Consider the following 21848-nt stretch of genomic DNA (forward strand, 5'->3'; position numbering starts at 1 on the left):
AGGAAGTTCAAAGAAGCTGCACATATGTTGTCCAACGACGCATTCAGCCAAACTAGCGTAGATATACGTAATATATGGAAACCCATAATCAGGCGGAAACTGTCATCTCCCGCCAAACGGTCATCTCCCGCTAAACCGGTGAAGCGGAGACAGAGAAGAAGGGATGAGTGAAACCGGTTTAAACCTTCAGTTGGATGTTTATCAAATCACAAATAGATATAAATAAACAATTGGTGGGCTACTCTATTAAAAATATATTATCTATTACAATACAATATCACATCAATTGATAAATATGATTTAGTATCAAATATCACAAATTGTATAGTACTTCATTGAACTAAAATCGAATATCTGTAAAATTTTGTTCTTCTATTTCAAAAGCGGGATTACATCGTCCCGAAGGCTTACTTTTTCTGACACTGTTGGTGAGCTTATTTCTTCCTGCGAAATGCTCCGTAATCTCGAACAGGGACTTGCCTTCAGTTTCTGGCAAAACGAAGTATAATACGATTGTTCCAATAACTCCAATACCACCGCTAAACCAAAACATCCCTGGCAGTGTCATCGTGGCCACCATGTCCAGGAAGAGCTTGCTAGCGAAGAAGCTGATGATGTAACCCATAGCAGCAGATAATCCTGCTGCCGAAGCCCTTATTTCGTTACAGAAAAGTTCACCAATCAGCACCCAAGGCAGTATTTTTACTCCACAGAAGGAAAAAAAAGTTGAGAAGACCAGAAAAGTTACTGGAATCCACTGATGAAAGTACGTACTATTATCGGCGCTGGAAGTGTCATTTGCTGGATTTTCTAAATACTTGATATTGTTCATGTAAGCATAGGTACCAACTATAATGAAGCATATTCCAGTCGCAGCAGTAGAAATGAAGTTGATGACTCTCTTGCCAAGAAATTTTATGAAGGTGATGCAAACGATACATCCAAGTAACTGAGCTAGTCCCATAATAGCTGTGCAGTAATATTCGCTGAGAGGTGTTTTGAAAGTTTTAAATACTTTTATAGCATACACCTGCAACGCTGAATTTCCATTGAAGTGGCAAAGGACGAAAGCTAGTGTTATCAGAGAGTAAGGCCAGATGAAGTTGAGTTTTCCGAAAAGCTTCATGATCAATAATTTATTTGACAGAAGTTCGTTCCCGTCATCTCCATCGATAGTGATTTCTTTATATAATACTTGGAACTCATCTTCAATATTCTCGACAGAAGTCCAACCCCTTAGCCATGCTAAACTCTTCTTGGCTTCTTCCAATCTTTTTTTTGTAATGAGCCATACGGGTGTTTCCGGAATAATCATAAGCAAAATGAGGGATGCTATGGGAAAGGCACAGTTCACTACTGCTAGTACCCTCCAGGATAAGAATGACCCTAGTAGAAATTGGCCGAAGATTCCTAGGACAATGGACGTGGTGCTTGTGGATGAGAGCATACCCCGTAGGCGTGGTTGGGTTACTTCAGCTACATAAGTGAGAACCTGCAAGGAAATTCAATTAGAACTACGATAAAATACAGATCTCTTCGGTGTTAAAAACAGGTGAGATGGTATTACATAACCCTGATTATGCCTTTTCCTCGAAATAATCAAATCTTTATATTTTTGTCATTAGTGAATTTATGCCAGTATCAAAATACTCCTCGAAGTTCCAATGGCATTATCGCACAGTAAGGGAGTCCTAGTAGACCATACGAAGCTTATGGGGAAGTATGATATTGCTCTTATACTAAACCTAGGGTCAAAAGATTGAAAAATATTGGAAGGAACTTTTAGTAAATAAGGAACCTCAGGGACCCCAAGAATATATATACTGATGGGGTTACTCGTAAATAAATAAAAATGTATCTGAAGAAGATTAAATATACTGACGCTGAGTCAACGTCCATGCGAAAGACTTGACAGCGGCCAATAATTGAAGACAATCAGTCAGAGAAGATCTGAGGAATTATTCAATGATTCAGTGCAGACCTCCCCTACGATGGTTGAGAAAAACCACCACCAGGGATTTGGAAGAGCTAGTTAGGGTCTGCAGAGTAGAAAAATCACTGCTGGGCTTCAATGCACATCACCTTACCTGAGGAAGTAATAACAAAAATGAAAGATGAGGTGAGCATTTACCGTAAATTAGTGTTATGAATCATGCCCAAAAAAAAAAAAGGCCGGCCGCCACTGGTAGCCATAAACTAATTGTGACGTAGTTAAGAGTGCGCGAATGTACGATGTGCGCTGCCGCTCCAGATGTAGCGAGAATAATGCTACCGTCTTCGAGGGAATTCCGAGGGATGATCCAGGGCCATCGATTGCCAAATATAAGCGCCATCCACTCGCCCATCGAGACAGTGGAAGTTACAGTGCGGTACGCGAAGCTATCTAGTAAGACGATAGACATTCGAATAATAGTTGAAGTTTTATTTGAATTATTTCTTGTATTTAAAGTGAAATAAAGTTAGGTTTGATTATTGTTCAGTGTAGTCAATTATTGGTCAACCCACGTGGAAAAACGTTATTATTATGGTGAACAACTCAACATAGTTCAATTCTTCCTTCGTGGAGTGAAGACGTAGAGGAGTGACAGCCGTTGCATTAGGTACTGTAGTCATATGGTCAAACGGTAACCGGTTGGTAAGCGTAAGTGGTTGGTTCTAGTCATTTATTCAACCGCTATGAGAACGTTGGTGGTTTGATTCCAACTCTTGGACGATGGTCGTACAGACCCAAGTTTGCGTTAGACCCTAAATGATAGTATGGAAAAAACAAATACTAGAGAATATACAAAAATAGAAGGCAAGACTGTAAGAAAACTTCTGCATGTGTATTTTTCTAAGACAAAAATCAAACATCTAACACCGGAAACCTGGAAATATTCAGCCACCCATGCTCAATCCCTAAAGAGATGGGATGGGAAGCTGGCGCCGGAGAAATATCTGGTGATGACCAGGATATAAAGGAGATGTCTCTCAGTGACCTGTCCACCTTCCTGGAAAGGACAGGATGGACGATGACCTAGGAGGACAACTCCTCGGGAGGATGTACAATGGGTCAAATGTGGCCCAAGTGCTGTGGACCTTCATTTCACCTTCACCTTCACTAGTCTACAGATACAGAAGTAACCTTTCACAAAAAGAGATCGCCTTCCATATGCCTAGAGGTGCGATAGGTTTTTTCTCAATTGAATATTTGATGTGTTGAAAATAAAATAGGTCAATTCAATTTTCTTTTAAATAACAAAAACATCAGTGTTTAATGCTTATTCCAACATTGACAATATAAATTCAACTTGAAAACATATTAATGTTCAAGTTTGATATGAAGGCGTTTGCATTATTCCATAGTCAAATGAGATCGCGACGAAAACCAGTAACCTATAATTTGTATCAGAATTATGTGCCTTGGAATCAACCAATTCAAACGTCATTATTATCACTTCATATCGATCATGTAATGGTGATTTTTCAGCTTTATCTTAAATGCCTTGAAAACCTGTTATTGATCATGTTATGGTGATTTTCAGGTGAATCTTAAATACCTTGCAAAAACGAATATTTCAACTAAAAATATAAAATAACCTTGACTGATTTCATCCCTCCTAAAATCTTTTGAGTTGAAAATTACTATCCAAGGAAACGCAAGAGCTACCTGGCAGACTGCTACTTGCATTGATAATATATAACAGCCCACATGGGATAAAACATAAGCAGTGTATTACATGTATCCCAAAACATAGTGGATTACAAAAAACAGATGAAATCATAAACAACTTCCAGTGAACTGGTAAAAAAGCAAATTGCCAACTTTTTCTCGAATCTTTGGGTGATGATGTTAACAAATCAACCACCTGTCGCCCCCAACGGACGACAACTCTCAGAAGTCGAAACATGTGCGAGCTAAAGACTAACGAGGTCTTACCTTTTAGCGTGGGATTACTAACAAGGTAAAATGGGTAAACGAAGGTAAAAAGCAAAAAAATGTCATCCGCCAATATAATTTGCAATAACGACAACCCTGAATATTGGTTATTTCACTGAAAACTTTTGAATAAATTCGTATGGGGATACAAGAAAGGTTGTATATGACAACTGTCTGACCAAATCTATCAATGAAAAGTTATAATTTTTCCTCATTTATACGTAACAGGAAACATGGCAGAAAACATGAAAAACACTATATACCCGTATGAGAGTACGAGCGAATCATCTGGCGATCAGAAGATATATAAGTCGAGAGAAATTTACTCAGATAACGGTACAAACATGCATTATGCCAATAGAGAATAAAGAGAAGCTGTCAAGGACATGGACGATACTGAAATTTTGGGTTTTTTTCCCCTTAAGAACATTACATGGAAATTCATTCCATCGGCATATGGGAAGAAGTTGGGAGAAGTTGGTGAGGTCGGTGAAAAATATTCAAAGCATTACACTCAAAGAGAGAAACCCCAAAGAAGAAGTGCTCATACCCTGATTACGGAGGCGGAGAATATGATAAAAGTCTGCTATTTATGGAGGCGGAGAATATTCTCCGCCTCCGTAATCAGGGTAATAAGAATTTCTTCTTTGGGATGTCTCTCTTTCAGTGTAATGCTGAGAACATTTTCATTTATTTATTTCCAGAACGTCTAAAATCTGATTCAAATTATCAGTAGTCATCGTAATAAAATTGTTTGTCGGTACGAATTCGGTTTTATTTTCCGTTTCTTCGATTTTCCACTCACCACCTTTTTCTTGTAGCGTCATTTCTTCCAAATGAATGATGTTTTTGCCACTAGAGATTGTGGACTTTTTAGATGAAGAATCTTGATTCAGTTCACGTTGTAGTTGTGCTTCTTTCCTTATTAGTTCAGCATCAATTTCGGCTCTCCTTTCAATATTGGCTCTCCTTCTTTCTTCTGCGACCAATTTTATCGTTTCTTCCAATTCTATTTCCAACATTCGTCATCTAGAGCTTGAAGATTTCGTAATTATTGATTTGTCTTCGGCATTAGATGGGTTTTCTGATGAAGAACGTTTGTGCAACTCCGAAACTTGTCGTGGGTCATAACATACGTCGCTATATCTTTCAGGAGGAACTCCTTTAGTTTTCCTCTCACTCCTCCTCAGGTTAGGCATGGACATATTGTAATTGAATACTTTTGGTTTTTTCTTTTGCTCGAAGGACCAATGTTCGGACTAGTCAGTCCTACTGTGAATTACTTTGATTTAAAGTCGAAATAAACCAGGAATCGAACGTTTCAAATCGATATATTCATTCTATATCTTTTCAAAATTATTGTCAATGTCAGAATCGTCTTTTTTTATAAACAAACCATGATCAATTATTTTAATATACTAAGTGAACGAAATTAATTTAAAGCACCAAGAGGGTCTTGTATTAAGCGCTTCAAATAAAGCAAGGTGTGTGTGAGATATAATCGAAATTTTTTATTCGTTTGAAAGACCTATTTATGCCATTATGTGTGGAATATAACATCGCTCAAATGTTCGCCACGTCTTCTCTGGGTAGAGCGCATCCGAAACGTCAAATTTTCCATTACTCTACATAAATCAGTCTGAATTTGATCGATGGCATGGATTATGTTGGCTTTGAGGACCGCTTTGGTATGTATGTATATAGTAGGGAGGGTGAGTGAGTATACCCACAGCACTTATGCCACATGTGACCCATTGTACATCCTCCCGAGGAGTTGTCCTCCTAGTTCATCGTCCATCCTGTCCTTTCCAGGAAGGTGGGCATCTCCTTTATATCGGCAGGTGTAGGCCAAGACTCGCCGAACACACACTCTCTTTGGCAAACTTGAGGTATCTCACGGAGGCATCCGCGAAGGTTTTGGAAGGTGCAGCGACATTACTGTCGTTGCGCAGCTTTTTCAACCTTCCTGGGGTTCCCCTAGTGGAGGTGTTCAAGTGAGGGTGGTTTTCTGCAGAGGCAGCCGGTTCGTTGCCTTTATTCAAGGCGGAGATCTTGGCGCCCGCCTCAGGAAGTGCCCTTGCTGTTGGAGGTGGAGTGTGGGAGGAGGAGGGTGCACTTATAGTTGCCGCCTCAAATGCGCCGCCTTTGTATAACATCACGAGGTGATCTGCTATGTCCAGCGTCATTCCGAGCGGTAGATTGGGGTGAACATTTCTGTTCATCCCCAGTCACCGCCATAGATTGAGGTGAGCACTTCTGTCCAGCCTCGGGATTGGTTTTTGTCCCCTGGCCGTTCCCCTATCCGCCACCTGGGGGCTCGCCCGATAGGTAGCCCAACCCATGGGGGACCGCTGTGGTTTAGACTTAAGAAAACTCTACAAGAAAAACTCAAACGAGCTCAAATTGCACGATCTCGGTGCCCAGTTCACATCGATTCCACGTAGGATGATTATGACCTCAAATCGTGCAGAATATCTAATGTGGCATGAGCTGTGACACGTAGCGCCGTCCTGTTGAAACCACATGTCGTTGGTGTCCAGATCATCCAATTCAGAGCAAAAGAACTTGGTATTCATCTACCTATATTGCTTGCCGTTGATAGTGATGGCCTGGCCAACGCCGTTCTCAAAGAAATATGGACCGATGACGCCGCCAGCCCAAAATTCACACCAAACAGTGACTTTTTTGGAATGCATTGGACGCTCTTGGATGTCATGTGTATTAGTATCGTCCCAAATTCGACAATTTCGTTTGTTCGCGTACCCATTCATCAAGAAATGGGCCTCATTACGGAAGAAAATTTGGGTCAGCAGCCAACTGCTCCAGATCCCATTCAGCGAACACACGTCGTGTCGAACAGAACACCCATTTTGATTAAAAAAAATCATTATTTGCACGAGTTGTTGGATGATATAATCGTCCATGGTGATTTGGAAAAACAGACTGAATAAATGACAACTAATTTGACAGTTGTAGCGTCAACAAGATTGCCATTATGAAATGTCAAAGTTCGGATTTCCCTGTTGGAAGACCCTATACTTACAGGAGCTTCTAGTAGTCCTCCACTCAAACCAGTTATGCAGGATGCCAAGAAGATATGCCAAACATCAGTGGAGAAATAAAACAGGAACCAAGCTGTCAAAATAGGAATATTTACTAACTGCATTGTCATTCTTCGCCCTAGAAGATGTGTGAGGGATCCAGACATTAGACAACCTAGTGGAGCGCATATCAAATTGATAGATCCTGAAAGAATGAATAATTATTGAGGTTGACAATTAGATATTTGATGAAGAATTATTTGTAGGTTTTCAGAAATAAGCTTTTGGTAGAGGGAGGGATAGCTATTATATCTTCTTCAGGCAGACATGTCCGTTTCACAAAGAATAAATTAGAATTTCATTTCGAAATATCTTTTACTACAGATAATTGACACACTACATATTTTGCTGGGGAGTTTTCATTGATATTGGCTGTTATTTTTGGATATGTTCCATTTATCATACAACAATGAGAAAGTACAAAGTCGAAAAAAGCAATTTTCAACTGTTTTTGATGTCTAACAATCATATATACACTTTCAACCCCCGCCAACTAAGCTTTCCTAATCACAATATGATGACAGGTATTGAGGTTTTTGTAAAAAATCCGTGATTATTGATTTAAGCAACACCGCATAATAATAATGGAATAGTTTTCTGGTGAATTTGTTATGAACACTACTTGCATTATGAAGTTATGAACTGATGAAACTTTTTCCAGTTCTGAGATGTTTTTGTATCAACAAGAATTTGGAACGGTTTTGGGTTCATCCTTGTCACTGATTCTGAATAATATTTTACCAACTTCATTGAGAACTTTCAATGAAGTTGGTAAAAACAATAACCAACATATACAGATTCCAGAATCATCACAAACCCAACAACAACATCGAGAGCTCTCAATGAAGTTTTTAAAAAAAATCTGTTTTAAAATCTGTTTTTCCGTTAATCAGCTGCCGCCCCCATACAAACGACAACTCTCAGAAGTTGAGAAACTTATGCGAGCTAAGGACTAACGAGGTCTTACCTTTTAACGTGTGATTCCTAACACGGTTGGTAGAGACAATAACCAACATACAGTGCATTTCTTTAATTCCCCCCCCCCCCTTTATTTTTTGGGTCAACTCAAAAAATTGAAATTTGGGATAATGAAATTAATGAACGAATACGTTATTTTGAACTGAAATTGACAGATGAAATTTCAAGATGGCGACTTGGCGCCATCTGGGAAAAAAAAATGGAAAGGGGGTCTTGTGATACATTTTTTTGAAGCTCCTGACAAATGCTCCACACCTTAGGATATACTGTCAATATCTTCAACTACTACAAAATGGCGGAACTTTCAATAATTGCCTGAATACATTGACGTTTAACTACTTAACTAATATGAGGTAATAAGCTTAAGGTCAAGTCAGAAGATGCTCGAAATGGTTGCCTTGAACTTCTTGACATATGAACAGCCTATCCGATATTTCAAGCCGAACATTTTCGAACACAGTAACGTCAATATCTTTACAAATATTTATTATTCTCTGTCGTGTATCCATTATTGAAGCAAGTTCAGTTTCGTACACTTTTTGCTTCAAATTGACCTATAAGAAAAGTCCAAAGGTGTCAAATCTAGCGAGCGGGCTGGCCATTCTGTAGGATCTCGACGGCCAATCCAACGACCGGGAAAAGTAGTATCCAAATAGTTTCTTACTTGTCTGGAGTAATGTGGTCGTACTCCATCTTATTGGAATACAATATCCATTCATTCATTCATTAGGATTCGCTTCGACGATTTCAGTGATGAGAGGTTCAACAGTAGTTTCCAGCATTCTCAAATAAAGTTCCCTGTTAAATTTTGATTAATAAATAGAGGTCCTACAATATGGTTTCCCAATATTCCTGCCGAAACGTTAATTTTTCTCTGGATATTGGGTATGTTTCCCAGAAAACGTGAGGGTTGGTGTCCCTCCAATAACGGCAATTTTGTCTGTGAACATTGCTGTTAAAAGAAATGTACATTTGTCACTAAAACAAATATTGTGGAGATAGGTAGGATGCCTAGCAATGGTTTCCGTCATGATTTCGTAGAGTTCTGTTCTTCGATCAGGGTCATCTTCAGTTTATTGGTGTACCATTTTAATTTTGTTTTGATGATATATACCTATTCCTCTTCATAAGTCTCCACACAGTAGAAGTTGACACTTTACAAACGGAGAAAGTAGACTGTTCAGGCTTTACTACCATCTCACGAATTATTTGCAATTTCTGTTTTTCCGGAATGGACGGATGACCTGGGGGCTTTTTGTTATGTACACACGGTAGTTGTGAATTTGTATAAAAGTTCTCTCAAATATTTTCTACAGATAGGACGATCCGGAAAACGTTCATTGAAAATCCTTTCGGTCTCGTGAAAGTTACGCGTCGCACCGTAAATAAAAATCGCTTCAATTTTTTCTTTCAGTGGACGAGAATTGACCATTTTAGAGATTGTTGACGTGGTACCTTTCTACTAGTAAAACCGAAAACTAAATGAAAATATTCTAACTGTACAACTGTGACAATTTTATAAACAAAAAATAACTTATAAAACCTTATCGGGTTGTTGGAATTGCCATATGGTTAATAAAAAAGAATATTTCTAGAAATATCGATATTATTGTGTTTGTCTTCAGGAAATTATTAAATGTTCTGCCATTTTGTAGTAGGTGAAGATATTGACTTCATATTCTGGGGTTGTGAAGTAGTCGTCAGGAGCTCCAAAATGATGTATCACAAGACCCCCCCTTTCCATTTAATTTTTTTTCACAGATGGCGCCAAATCGCCATTTTGAAAGTTCCATCTGTTAATTTTACTTCGTAATAAAGTATTCATGCATTAATTGAATTAACCCAAATTTCAATTTTTTGAGTTGACCCGTTCAAAAGATAAAACGAGGGGACATTAAAGAAATGCAGTGAATAGGTAAAGATCAACACAGTGAGATCTCTTTTGACACAAAGTAAACCCGAAAATACGATTGAAAAAATGAAAAAGTTTATTCACGGGCTACGTATCGATTGGGGACCTTTTAATTTTTTTATGTTGGTACATTCATTTCGAATACATGTTCACAGTTTCAGCTGTTCAGTTTGTTGGTGAGAGGCAAACAAGTTAGAAATGTTTTGCGTGTAAGGCGAATTTTCTCTATCAAAAAAATGAATCAAATAATTTGCACCAAATTTTGTGTAAAAAATGGAATTATCTGAGTGCTTGAGAACACTTGAAATATTGCCAGTAGCATACGGTGATTGTACTCTGTTATGTTTGAAAACGAAATAGAAATTGGTGAGTAAATAATGATTTACCTTCATTATTTTCCATATTGTGGAATTCATTGATTTCAATAATTAAATTTAACTTATATTTATCAGCTACATTGAAAATTCTTAATTGGTTTTTCGTAATTCATGAGTTTCTGTAGGAACATTCAAGAAGTAATGATAAGTACCTTTAAATGCGGATTTTTTTCAACATAAAGCAATCATGCCTAATCCTACATTTTTCCTGTTCTGCATATATTCATATCCACAAATCTTTTTAGATACACCAACGAAAACTTTCGAAAATATTGGTTCTTCTATATCACAAATAATATTTTTAGAAACACCAAAAATATTTTCATAAACTCACCAATCCATGATATGGCCTCTGTTCCCAGTTTTATTGTTTCGGATGCATCATCTCCTGATAGTGCTGGAATGAGGATGGTAGGAAACCCCAAAGTCATACCGAAACTCAACAGTAGTGTATTTTTAATGGACACCGCTATCACCTGAGGAACTGCTTGTCTCCATTCTGGTAATTCATTTCTCGTTTTCGTTCTGGAATTGAAGATATGTAAATGATTTTCAAAAAGCACGGAGAAATTATGCAAATGGGTACTTAGGACCCCCTTCATGAAAATGAATACCATTGGATATAAACTTCTGTCTACCAAAACTTGAACGGGATCAGCAAACTATTTTGGGATCAAATGACTCACAATTATGGAAGTGCAGAAGGATCACATATTTTTATCATTTGTTTCTTGGAAATTAAGACTTCAATATCAAAATTTCGAGTTTGAAAGTCGAAATCTCGAGAAAGGAGTCGGAATTTACAAGAAACAAATAATAAAAAATATGTAGCCCTTCTGCGCTTCCACGCATGATAACCTCCTCGATATCATTTACATTGAGATTTATTTTTAAGAACAGCCGCTGATATAAATATATTTCATTGAAACTCATTAAAAAATTTGTCGAGGTCGACATAATTATAGAAAATGAAAGTATTGGAAAGAATACCCTCATTTCCAACCTATATACGACTCAGGTTGAATAACAAGAGAAAGGATTGATTGAATGAATGAATTCACCCCTATTGCTCTGGTAAATGAACATATCTCTGCCAAAACGAAATGAGATCGGCAAAAATTCCACGTACTGTACGGTACAACTTGAATAGAGCTAGTCTGGCGTGGAACTACGTACCACCCAGTTGGTTGGCAGCAAGGGTGGTATATATAATTGAAGTGGGTAAGGCTGATTGGTTGATCCTTCCTGTTGAGAGGACTTGAGAAGATACTAGATGGACACATCAGGAAGATGGCCTTATATATAACGCCCCTGAATAACCACCAGTATGCATGTCAAACCGGCAAATCGACAGATTTGGCAATAAACACCCTTGTAGAGAAAATGTCCCAATCCCTTGACAAAAAAGAGATTGCGGTTGCTATATTTCTCGATATTGAAGGGGCATTTAACAATGCACTACCTGAATCTATAGGATCAGCCCTGGCTGGAAAAGGCATAGAGACGACCATAACTGGCTGGATCTATGCCATACTGGTAAACAGAACTGAAACTACGACGACTCTTCAAAACGAGGCCATTAGGTTCAGGGTCACCTGGGGTTGCCCTCAAGGTGGGGTACTATCTCCCCTTCTGTGGTCGCTCCTGATGGATAGTCTACTAGATGCCCTCGATCGAAGAGAAGTAGATCTGCAAGCTCATGCAGATGACAAGATCATCATCCACGTCGAGAAGGGTAGCTTGTACGATGGACGTTGTTCACAGTTGGTGCCAAAGGAAGCAGATATCTGTCAGCCCCAGCAAAACTGTAATAATTCCCTCCACCAGGGGTAGGAAATTGGACGCCACTTTCCCTCAATGGCGAGGTCATTCCATTTGGAACGGAGGTGAAATATCTTGACACTGTCCTTGATGAAAAATTCACCTGGAACGCTCACTTGGAAAAAGTTTTACACAAATCCAGACTGTCCCTATGGACATGTCGATGGATTTGTGGTAAAACTTGCGGTTTATGTCCCAAACAAATTCATCGGATTCATGTGATGATTGTCAGATCGATGATCACTTATAGAGGCAATTGTCTGGTGCGTCGTTGGACAACATATATGCAGCTTCTTTGAACTTCCTTATGTGTCTCCATGTGGTTACTCTCAACATGGAACTACTTGATGTTATATTGATCCAAACATGCTCTGCTATTCCCGATTTGCTGGTTTCTCCTCGCTCTGTGATTTTCTTGTGCTCTGCAATACAACCTTCCGATTGCCTTTCCGGATCTGGAGCGGGTTGTGATGTTGTGACGGCTTCTCTTCCTTACAAGGCCCTTGCTGTCTTATAGCCAAAGTTCGTTCCATCATCACTTTGGAGTAACATTCCATTGAAAATCTTTTCTGATGATGCCTAGTTCCGTCTCGAAACCTTCCTTCGTATTACAGAACCCGAAATCATGATCCACTAGAGTCTTGATGATTCCTGCACTATGTATATGAAGCTTGTTATTCAGTACAACACATAAGTGTCAGTGAATCACGTGATGAATATGAAGAATAAATCGCCGAAATTCAAAAACTAATTGACGACCAACGAGGAAAGGTAGAAAAACTACAAACACTAAGTTGTGTTGGTGCTCAAACCAGCTCAGCAAAACAAAAAACTAGAAGAATTTCTACATGTCAGAAAGTCAGCGATGGAGAGGTAGGTGTTAAACGTGACTACAATGAGATTAATGCAGACACGAAAAGATTTCATAATCACAAAGGGTATAGCTATCATTGAAAACAACCTCATGAAAACGGAATTAAAAGATTTTTTTAGTTTCTGGGTTCTTCGAAAAATCTATAAATATAATATCAATGTACCAGTTTGAATTCTGTTTAAAATCTGTACATGATATCATTGACTTTTTATGTAAATTGCTTGAAATATGACGATATTATTCATGGGAAGTCGAAGTGGTGGTACGATCAAATCGGAAATCGGCTATAATTTTTTTTGATTTTAGAAAGAAGATAGTTGTCCTGAGGTGGAGGGCTCTGATTCGCACTTCATCAGGTAACTGCTTACAAAGCTACTTTTGTATAATATCCAAGCATTGTGACAAGCTGAATCAATCATACACGTAAGAAAAGGCCAGTACCATTTTTTGGACCTTCTTCTTGCAAAATCTTCATACATATGATCAATTTCGCTCATGAACTCATTTTACTGACGAATAGCATAAAGACTGCTGATACAGATTTTGTCCTTCTCAGTCTGAGAATATCGTTATACAGTCGAAGCAGCTTGAACACCGTAAGATGTTGACACCATTGTCACTATGAAACTTTCAATCCAACGGATAAGTATTGTTCCATCATCTTAATTTAGTTGGTTTTCAAAACTTTCCCGCTGTACCTTTTTCATTGTTCCTTTTTTAGGTAAAGGGCAGTCTCTAAGGTAGTACCAGATACTCCATATCCCAAAATATTCATATGTGTTAACAAATCGAAACTATTTTGGGTGTACCAGAATCCTAAAAATATCGTTTTACCGGTAATTCATATAGTCAGGGAGAAGGAGAATACCCAAAGCGCACTATGTTTCATCACTGCTTATGTTTGGATTGGTACCATTGAGGAATTTGGCATATTTGACTCTTCAGCAAATAACGACATTACTTCATCATCAATAAAAAGTTGAAACATTTTAGTTGGTGAATATTTTTCGAAACGTGCGTACTTCGGCCTATGAGAGTCTTTCTCAGTATACTGTATATCTCCTGAAACACAATTTTTTTCAACAATTTCAGGTCCTTTTTTTGTTTATCGACATTTGTTTTTCAACATCTAATATTTCTTGTCTCGTCATTCCATTTGGATTCCAGAATATCTGCTGCGGATGCACATCTTCACCGGCAGCAGGAGGTTGCATATCTTAAAGAGGATCTAGAAGTATTTTCGAATTGGGGTGAAACTAACCAGGTTCAATTCAATGCCACAAAAAGTCAGGCATCGGTTTTTTCCAAACCGGATATAATGTCAGGTCAGACAATTACACTTTCATCTTCGATAAGTTTGTTGGGGGTTGAAATGTACACCAAAATGTCTTGGCACAATCATGTCGCTGGAATTGCAAAGGCCGTTTCTCAAAAGTCTGGGACACTGTTCCGAACCAGAAAACTGTACACACTTCAGTAACTTTTGATGCCTCTTGAAGCTCAGATCGTACCTTCTTTGGAGTATTGTTCACATTTATTGAGCTCCGTCCTTAAGTATATCCTGAAGCTGCTGGATTCCAAACAGAAAAGAGCCATCCACCTGATTGGAAACGCGGACATCACTTGCAACCTTAATCTGTTTGAAATCTGTTTTCCCGTTAACCAGCTGTCGCACCCCTAAGAACGACAACCCTCAGAAGTCGAAACTTGTGCGAGCTAATGATTAACGAGGTCTTACATTTTAACGTGTGATTCCTAACACGGGTTAGACGATAGCTAGTGAAGATCGATCGTTCAGACTAGGTCTTGAACCACCGACCAACACGGCAGTCAATTCGAGTGAGTGAACAAATCACCCACGCCGAACCGCTTGGCTACCGACCGAATAGACAGGAACATCGAAGAAATATTGGAGATTTGCCTCTCTTCTATGGATACTTTCACGGGAAGTGTTCAAGTGACTTGGCACATTTGATTCCACCAAGAGCGGTCGGTACATATCAGAAATACGCGACGGATTGTAACTGCTCATCGTTTTGAGGTGCAACTCAGTACACCTGGAACTTCTCTGTTTGAGAACTTTTTCATTTGGAGAACTGCGTTTATGTGGAAAAAACTTCCTGAGAATGTTTTTCCAAATGGATTTGATCTCCAGCGATTTAAATCCAATGTGAATTGCTGCTTTCGCACAGGCACCGCTCTTAGAGCTCCTTAAGGATTTTCCTGTAGTGTTTGTGATTTGCCCTTAAAAAAAATCTGTTGATGTTGATTTTCGATTGAGAGGGCGACTGTAGACGGGATAAATTCTATTACACCTCCATCTTCTTCATACGCAAAATCCTCGTCAGTCAAAACACAAGGATTTGGCGGAGCTATTGAAATACCATCAACAGGTGTCCCATTTTTCGACTGGTCATAAGCGATATTCAGAGCTTTTTGTAATGTAAAATTCGTCTGTAATAAGAGTGGACAATGTTGCTTTTATCCAGTCTCTCGTAAGCATTATACATTCAAAGCGTCCAATATGGTGACGCGCCAGTATATGGCACGAAATATCTATCTAACGCACATAATAAAATTTTACATTACACATAGTCCAAACACATAAAATAACATATTTTTGAGGCAAATTTTCAAAAAATCAGTTATCATTATAGATTTTTTAATTAAAAACCACTTACTCTAGTCGAGAGTTCATATTTCTCAAAATCCACCGAGATGTCTCAAGAAACAATTTTTTTAACTGAAACACGTTACGCCCACGATCGTGCTCACACCACTGTCGAATCTCACTGAAATCAACACATTTTATTTTGAATGCAAATTCGAAGGTCATGATAGGTGAGAGGTAGGATAAACTTGTAAATTTAGTTGTGACTGTACGGTCACATTGGGCGTTGAAGGGTTAATCCTATCAAATAAATATATTGGTTACTTTAAATTGAAGCTAACACACACACACACACACACACACACACACGCGCGCGCGCGCGTGATGGAGAAAATTTGCAATTGCGTTAACTTTGTTGTATCTACATAGAGAATCGCTCCGAAGGTTGAGGCCGCATTTTCGTAGGTAGGTAGATGTCTACTTTGCATTTTTTAAAATTACAAATATATTCAACTCTTTATACCAGAATCAGATAAAAACCCAACAAGTTGTACACATAAAAAAACTTCAAAAGCCTGACAAAAGAAAGTGTGACTTACTTCTTCATGACCTCTCTTTGTTGGAACTGGTACAATAACTTTTCGAGTATGCACATAAACACTATTCATACACAATGATTTCGATGCATGGATTCATTTGTCTTATACGGAAAGATAAAAATTTGTTATTACACCTCCTTATTATTGTTTTCGTACAATCTGGCGACAAGTTAAATTTTTATATTCATCCTCATCTCAACAAATAAGAAAATATTTCCCGAAATATTAGCACAACTCCGAGCTTGTAAATGTTATTGTCGATAAATGCATATATTGTGCTTTTATAATTTATCTGTAACTCGGTCATTAACATTCCATTATTGTCATCAATAACGCATTGTTGTTCTTTTTTATCTGAAATATCACAAGAATGATCGAATGCGGATAGACCTATATTAAATCTATATTTGATTTGAAGTTCTGAAGAATTCCTGTAATATTTCATTATTCTAAGAAAAACACTTGTATCCTAACTGGTCAGCAAAGACTGCCCTTCTATTATACAGGGTACAGCGCAGTAACCATCTGATAGCCGTATTTTGAGAAATAATAGGATTCATAATCTGAAAATTGGCAAATGAAGAGTGTGTATGGAAGAGCCAGGCTTTGAAAGAGCCGATGTGATTTTCTGCCACTTACCAAAATCTGTCATCCACAAACATTTAACAGTTCTGCGAAAACCAATGGCGTCGGTAGACCACATCAAAAATTTCAGGACCTAAAATTATTTTTTTTGCGTTCACTTATTTTGTTTTACAAAGAAAAGTGCATGAGATGATAAAATTGATATGATGTATTGTTAGGCATATATTTAGCATTATTTTATGATAATATTGATGTCATAATGTTAACGCGAAATAGCTGTATTTTGAGGTTAACTTGAATGACAAAATGTTTTGAAAGAGACACTTGTGGAGGCTTTGAAAGAGCCGGCTCCAGGATGCAGCACTGTTTCAGCTCCTCCTAAAATCATCGCTGAAAAAGGGTCAAAACAAATTGGACAAGTTACTTCTGCTAATATTTCCACCTCATTGTAGCGCCATAGACTCCAACCTCTGGATGTTGCGGTTTACGGGTCTTTCAAAACAAGATATTGAATAGTTATGAACGAGTGGATTGTGATTTAAGACTGATGAATAACTGATTTTCACAAAAATGGGCAATTTTACAGTTTGATAAGATTTATAGAACAGATAAATAGTTCATCAAGTGATTTTTATTTGCTGAAAGACTGTTTTTTTTGTAAAGAGGAACCCGGCTCTTTACTTTAAGTTGTCATATTACTAATTTCTGTTATAGTATCTCATTTTATTTTGATTGGATAAACATGACTATTAAACTAATTATTCACAAAAAGCAATTTTATTCAATAACCATCACCTGACGTTAACTTTTTTTGATGTTTTTCAAAACTGGCTCTTTCATATACACTCTCCCATACCTAAGTATTTGAGTATCTGTTCAAAATCTGTTTATCCGAGAGAAACCAGCTGTCACACCCCTACGAACGACAACCCTCAGAAGTCGAAACTTGTGCGAGCTGGGGATTAACCAGGTCTTACCTTTTGACGTGTGATTCCTAACACGGGTTGGACGATAGCAAGTGAAAATCAATCGTTCAGCCTGGGGCTTGAACCAACGACCAACACGGCGGCCGATTTGAGTGAGTAAACAAAGCACCCACGTCGAACCGACCGGCTATCGAACGGCTTTATAGAATGGCGTTTCTCCAACAATTCCGATTATACCGGAAGTTGGTACCAACTTCCTGTAACACCCTGTCTATTTTTACAGTTTTGAATAGCTGTTATAACTCTAATGTGAGCATATGTAATACAGTCTATACCAAAAATGAACCAGTTTCGAGATACAAGTATTCATTTGTATTCGGTTCTCGAGTGATTTCCCCATAAAACATTTGATAAAATACATAAATCAGCTGATATTTATTCATCAAAATACTTTATTTCCTCAACTTGTAGGAGTAACATTTCGAAAATGTTATATTAGATGTTCGGAATCGATAACTAATTGTAAATATATAAAAATCGGCGAAAACTCAGTTTTTTTTTTTCGATGGAACACACTCTGTATTTTAGGAAACTTGTGAAATTACGAAATAATTTCGACTCTCACTAGTTCGGACTTCCATTGTCTAATGTATAAAAGGATTTGAAATTCCTAAAACAACTAAAAAAAAGAAGAATTAAAAATGAATAGCTGAAAATAACAATTATATTAAGCAAAAATAACCGGAAATGAAATGATAGTGAAATAAAATACAAGTAAAAATAGAACGATTGAACAAAAAATAAAGAAAAATTAGTGAAAATAAAAATAAAAAAAAGTTTTTTTATTTTTATTTTTTTATTTTTATTTTCATTCATATTTATTTATTTTTTGTTCAATCGTTCTATTTTTACTTGTATTTCATTTCACTATCATTTCATTTCAGGTTATTTTTGCTTAATATAATTGTTATTTTCAGCTATTCATTCTTAATTCTTCTTTTTTTAGTTGTTTCAGGGATTTCAAATCATTTTATATATAAGACAATGGAAGTCCGAACTAGTGAAATTTATCATGAAACATTGTCAGTCACCTTCAAATAAATTTCAACTCAATTTCATGAAACATTCCGTAACTAAAAAATTAACCGTTCGCGAGATATTTTAGTTTTTTTTTATTAATAAAACATGCGCATGTCAAACATAAAATTAAGGACTACAAAACCTTAATTCCGAACAGTTACAGAACGTTTAGAAGAGCTATCAATTTGTCGTCATGGCTTTTATTGAAGACAGGATTCCAGATGAATAAATTATAAAAAATTGTTTATTCTATTTGTTTCTTAAAAGAGCGAAAATTCAAAAATATTTTAAAATATGTTTTAAGACATTTCCATTAACGCTCAGACATTCATTAACTCTCTTCATCAGATTGTTATTTATAGCACGACTAATTTCATGGGCATCTAGGGTATTGGATGAATTTTTTTATTTATTATTTATTTATTATTGATTTATCGATGTTATCGTTGAACTGGTTAAGGAAAAAACAGAAGCGAGTTCTGTGTACTGATCGATAGAGATTTTTGTACTCTACTCATTGATACTATTCATTTCATTTCCAAATTTTAATTATTTGCCTTTTTTCAGATAATTACTATATGATGTTGAGAGATTTGCAGCCAATTTTTCTCTACGAACAGTCCGAAAAATTAACCAGGCATTTGGTAATGATACTATTAATGAACGCACTGTTCGACGATGGTTTGCGAAATTTCATTCCGGAAATTTCAGCCTCAAAGATGAGCCCCGAAGTGGTCGACCTACAGTACTCCAGGACGAGGATTTGATGACCCTGGTGGAGACTGACCCATCGATAAATATAGTTTAAAAAAAATTAAAAAACACGCTTTTTATGAACATCGAACTAAAAAGTTGAAAATGATTTTTTGAAATAAGCTTAAAACAATAACGAACGAAAAATACTAGTAGGTATTATTGTGAAAAAAGCGACGGTCGCCTGATATTCAGAAATATGGCACAAAGCGCCCACGCTTTTTTTACAATAATACTAGTATTTTTCGTTCGTTATTGTTTTAAGCTTATTTAGAAAAAAAATATTTTCAACTTTTTAGTTCGATGTTCTTTAAAAGCGTGTTTTTCAGTTCTTTTAAACTATATTTATTTTTAGTCCGATTTATTGTCAAAAATATTTTTTTTAAGTTCTAGTCAAGTATTATAAATCTTTAACAGACGGCGCACGAATTTAAAATTCCTCTCAAACAACATAATAAAGTTTGAGGTCTTCAACAGAGGGCGGACAGTTGTAAAATTTGTTCCGAAGTAAAGAGAAAATTTACAATAATAATTTCAAAAAACAATTCAGACTTGATGTTTTTATTTGAAGTTTCATTCAAAATATTAATGGACTAAAAATATTTTTTCAGTGAATAATTTTATTTTTCAAATATATCTTTTGATTTGATATGTAAGTCAATCACCTTAATTCTAATTTTTCGATTTTTTAAATATTTGAGTAACTGAATTTTTCAGGTGTACAATTCACGACAAAGTTTTCATTGTTGAAATCCTTGTTATGGTTTGCTTTCAAATAAACGAATTAAATTTTAAAATGTATCGTCCGTTTCGTTCAAAACTTTTTTCTTTACTGAATTACGGGTAATTGTAAATATTTAAATATTTCATCTGTACAAAATTTCGCCAACTATAATTCCTAAAATATGTATTTTATTTTGATTTTCTTTTGAACAATCTATCAAAGAGGTTACGTATAGCGGCATTTGCCCATGAATAGCTCAAGCAATAATTTATGGTTACGTACAGCGCCATCTGCCCGCGAATAGATCAAGCAATAATGCCGATAATTCTATCAATACAGATCCTGAGCTTGAGAGTTACAAACAAACATACATACAAACAAACATACATATATACAGGTGAAGCTAATATAAAGCGTGTAATAAAAACGGTGCGCGGGATGGCGAAAGAACTGGGTGTCAGCTCCTATGTGGTTTTTCTTCGCTTTTGTGCAACCAAAACATTCCTTATTTGAATCGGATCGTCACGTTTGATGGGAAGTGGATGTTCCACGAGAACAGTAGACGTTCAGGACAGCGCTTGAATACCGATGAGCCACCTAAGCATTTCCCAAAGGCGAAAACCCACCAAAAAAGACCATGGTTACTGGATGGTATGATTCACTATAACTTTATTCAACCGGGTCAAACCATCACAGCAACTTCCTATTGCGAGGAATCAACAAAATGTGCCGAAATGTACCAGCGACGAAATTTATCAGCAGCAGCCGGCAATGGTCAACGGAAGAGATTCTATCCCTCTCTACGGCAAAGCCCGTCTGCACCTTTCACAAGTCACCGTCCGAAAATTGAACGAATTCAACGTTAAAGTTCAGCCTCATCCATCATATTCCCCAGATCTTACTCCAACCGACCAACACTTTGGCCTTCATCGAATCCCGATCATTGACCTGTGTTACGTTGGCAAAAGTGCCCTGATTTGAATGGCGCTTATATCGATTGATTTAAATCAGTATTCACTGAGATATTACAGTTTGAAGTGGACTCATAAAAACGGACCGAACTTTTGGGACAAGCTAATACATCTTTCTTTCATGTGCTCTGTATGTGCGGTTCATAAAATATATGTAATTTAGTATGAAGTATAATGAGAAAAGATATATTTATTGCATTGTTTGCGAAATAGTGGAGAAATAATATTGGGTTTTGAAATACGCAGAGGGAATATCCAAAAAAATTTAATTAAGAATGTAGAATTTTCCCCGTTGGACTTTAAAAATTCTATAGTGTTCAGATTCTACAGAACTTTTTGCATTCTCCCTTGATTTGCAAATTCCCAACTTTTTTGTTTTCATATTATTTTTTTGTAGTTCAAATATTAAAATCATTCAGTAAGAAGCATTGTCAGCCATATTGAAACAAACACAAGGTCTAACTTATGCAGTCAGATATTCCTAGATGTGTAGTACGAGTTGCCTATTGTCGGTAAGAAATAACACGTACTGATGTGATGGCCAAAGAATGAAATTTTAAATCTTAGTATATGTTTTATTAACAGGATAGGCTGGGAATGTTGAAACTGGAAGTGGT

The 21848-nt window shown here is 37.0% G+C and overlaps 1 protein-coding gene across 2 annotated transcripts; it reads right to left on the reverse strand.

The window, feature by feature from the left end:
- Nucleotides 1–239: 239 nt before the first annotated feature.
- Nucleotides 240–16381, reverse strand: LOC111506180 (facilitated trehalose transporter Tret1). Of its 2 annotated transcripts, none has more exons than XM_023161184.2 (4): nt 16193–16381; nt 10622–10812; nt 6963–7165; nt 240–1492 (listed from the first exon to the last, which is right to left on the reverse strand). In XM_023161184.2, exons 1-4 carry the CDS (start codon nt 16246–16248, stop codon nt 341–343), a joined length of 1602 nt encoding a protein of 533 aa, XP_023016952.2. In that variant the 5' UTR covers nt 16249–16381; the 3' UTR covers nt 240–340. The 2 variants fall into 2 exon arrangements, with proteins under 2 accessions (XP_023016952.2, XP_023016951.2); XM_023161183.2 differs by lacking the exon at nt 16193–16381 and adding an exon at nt 15664–16055.
- Nucleotides 16382–21848: the final 5467 nt, after the last annotated feature.

The sequence above is a fragment of the Leptinotarsa decemlineata genome, unplaced genomic scaffold, assembly GCF_025532065.1.
Source record: "Leptinotarsa decemlineata unplaced genomic scaffold, Ldec_3_MD MMD2_P_RNA_scaffold_5, whole genome shotgun sequence".
In the NCBI taxonomy this organism is placed as follows: Eukaryota; Metazoa; Arthropoda; class Insecta; order Coleoptera; family Chrysomelidae; genus Leptinotarsa; species Leptinotarsa decemlineata.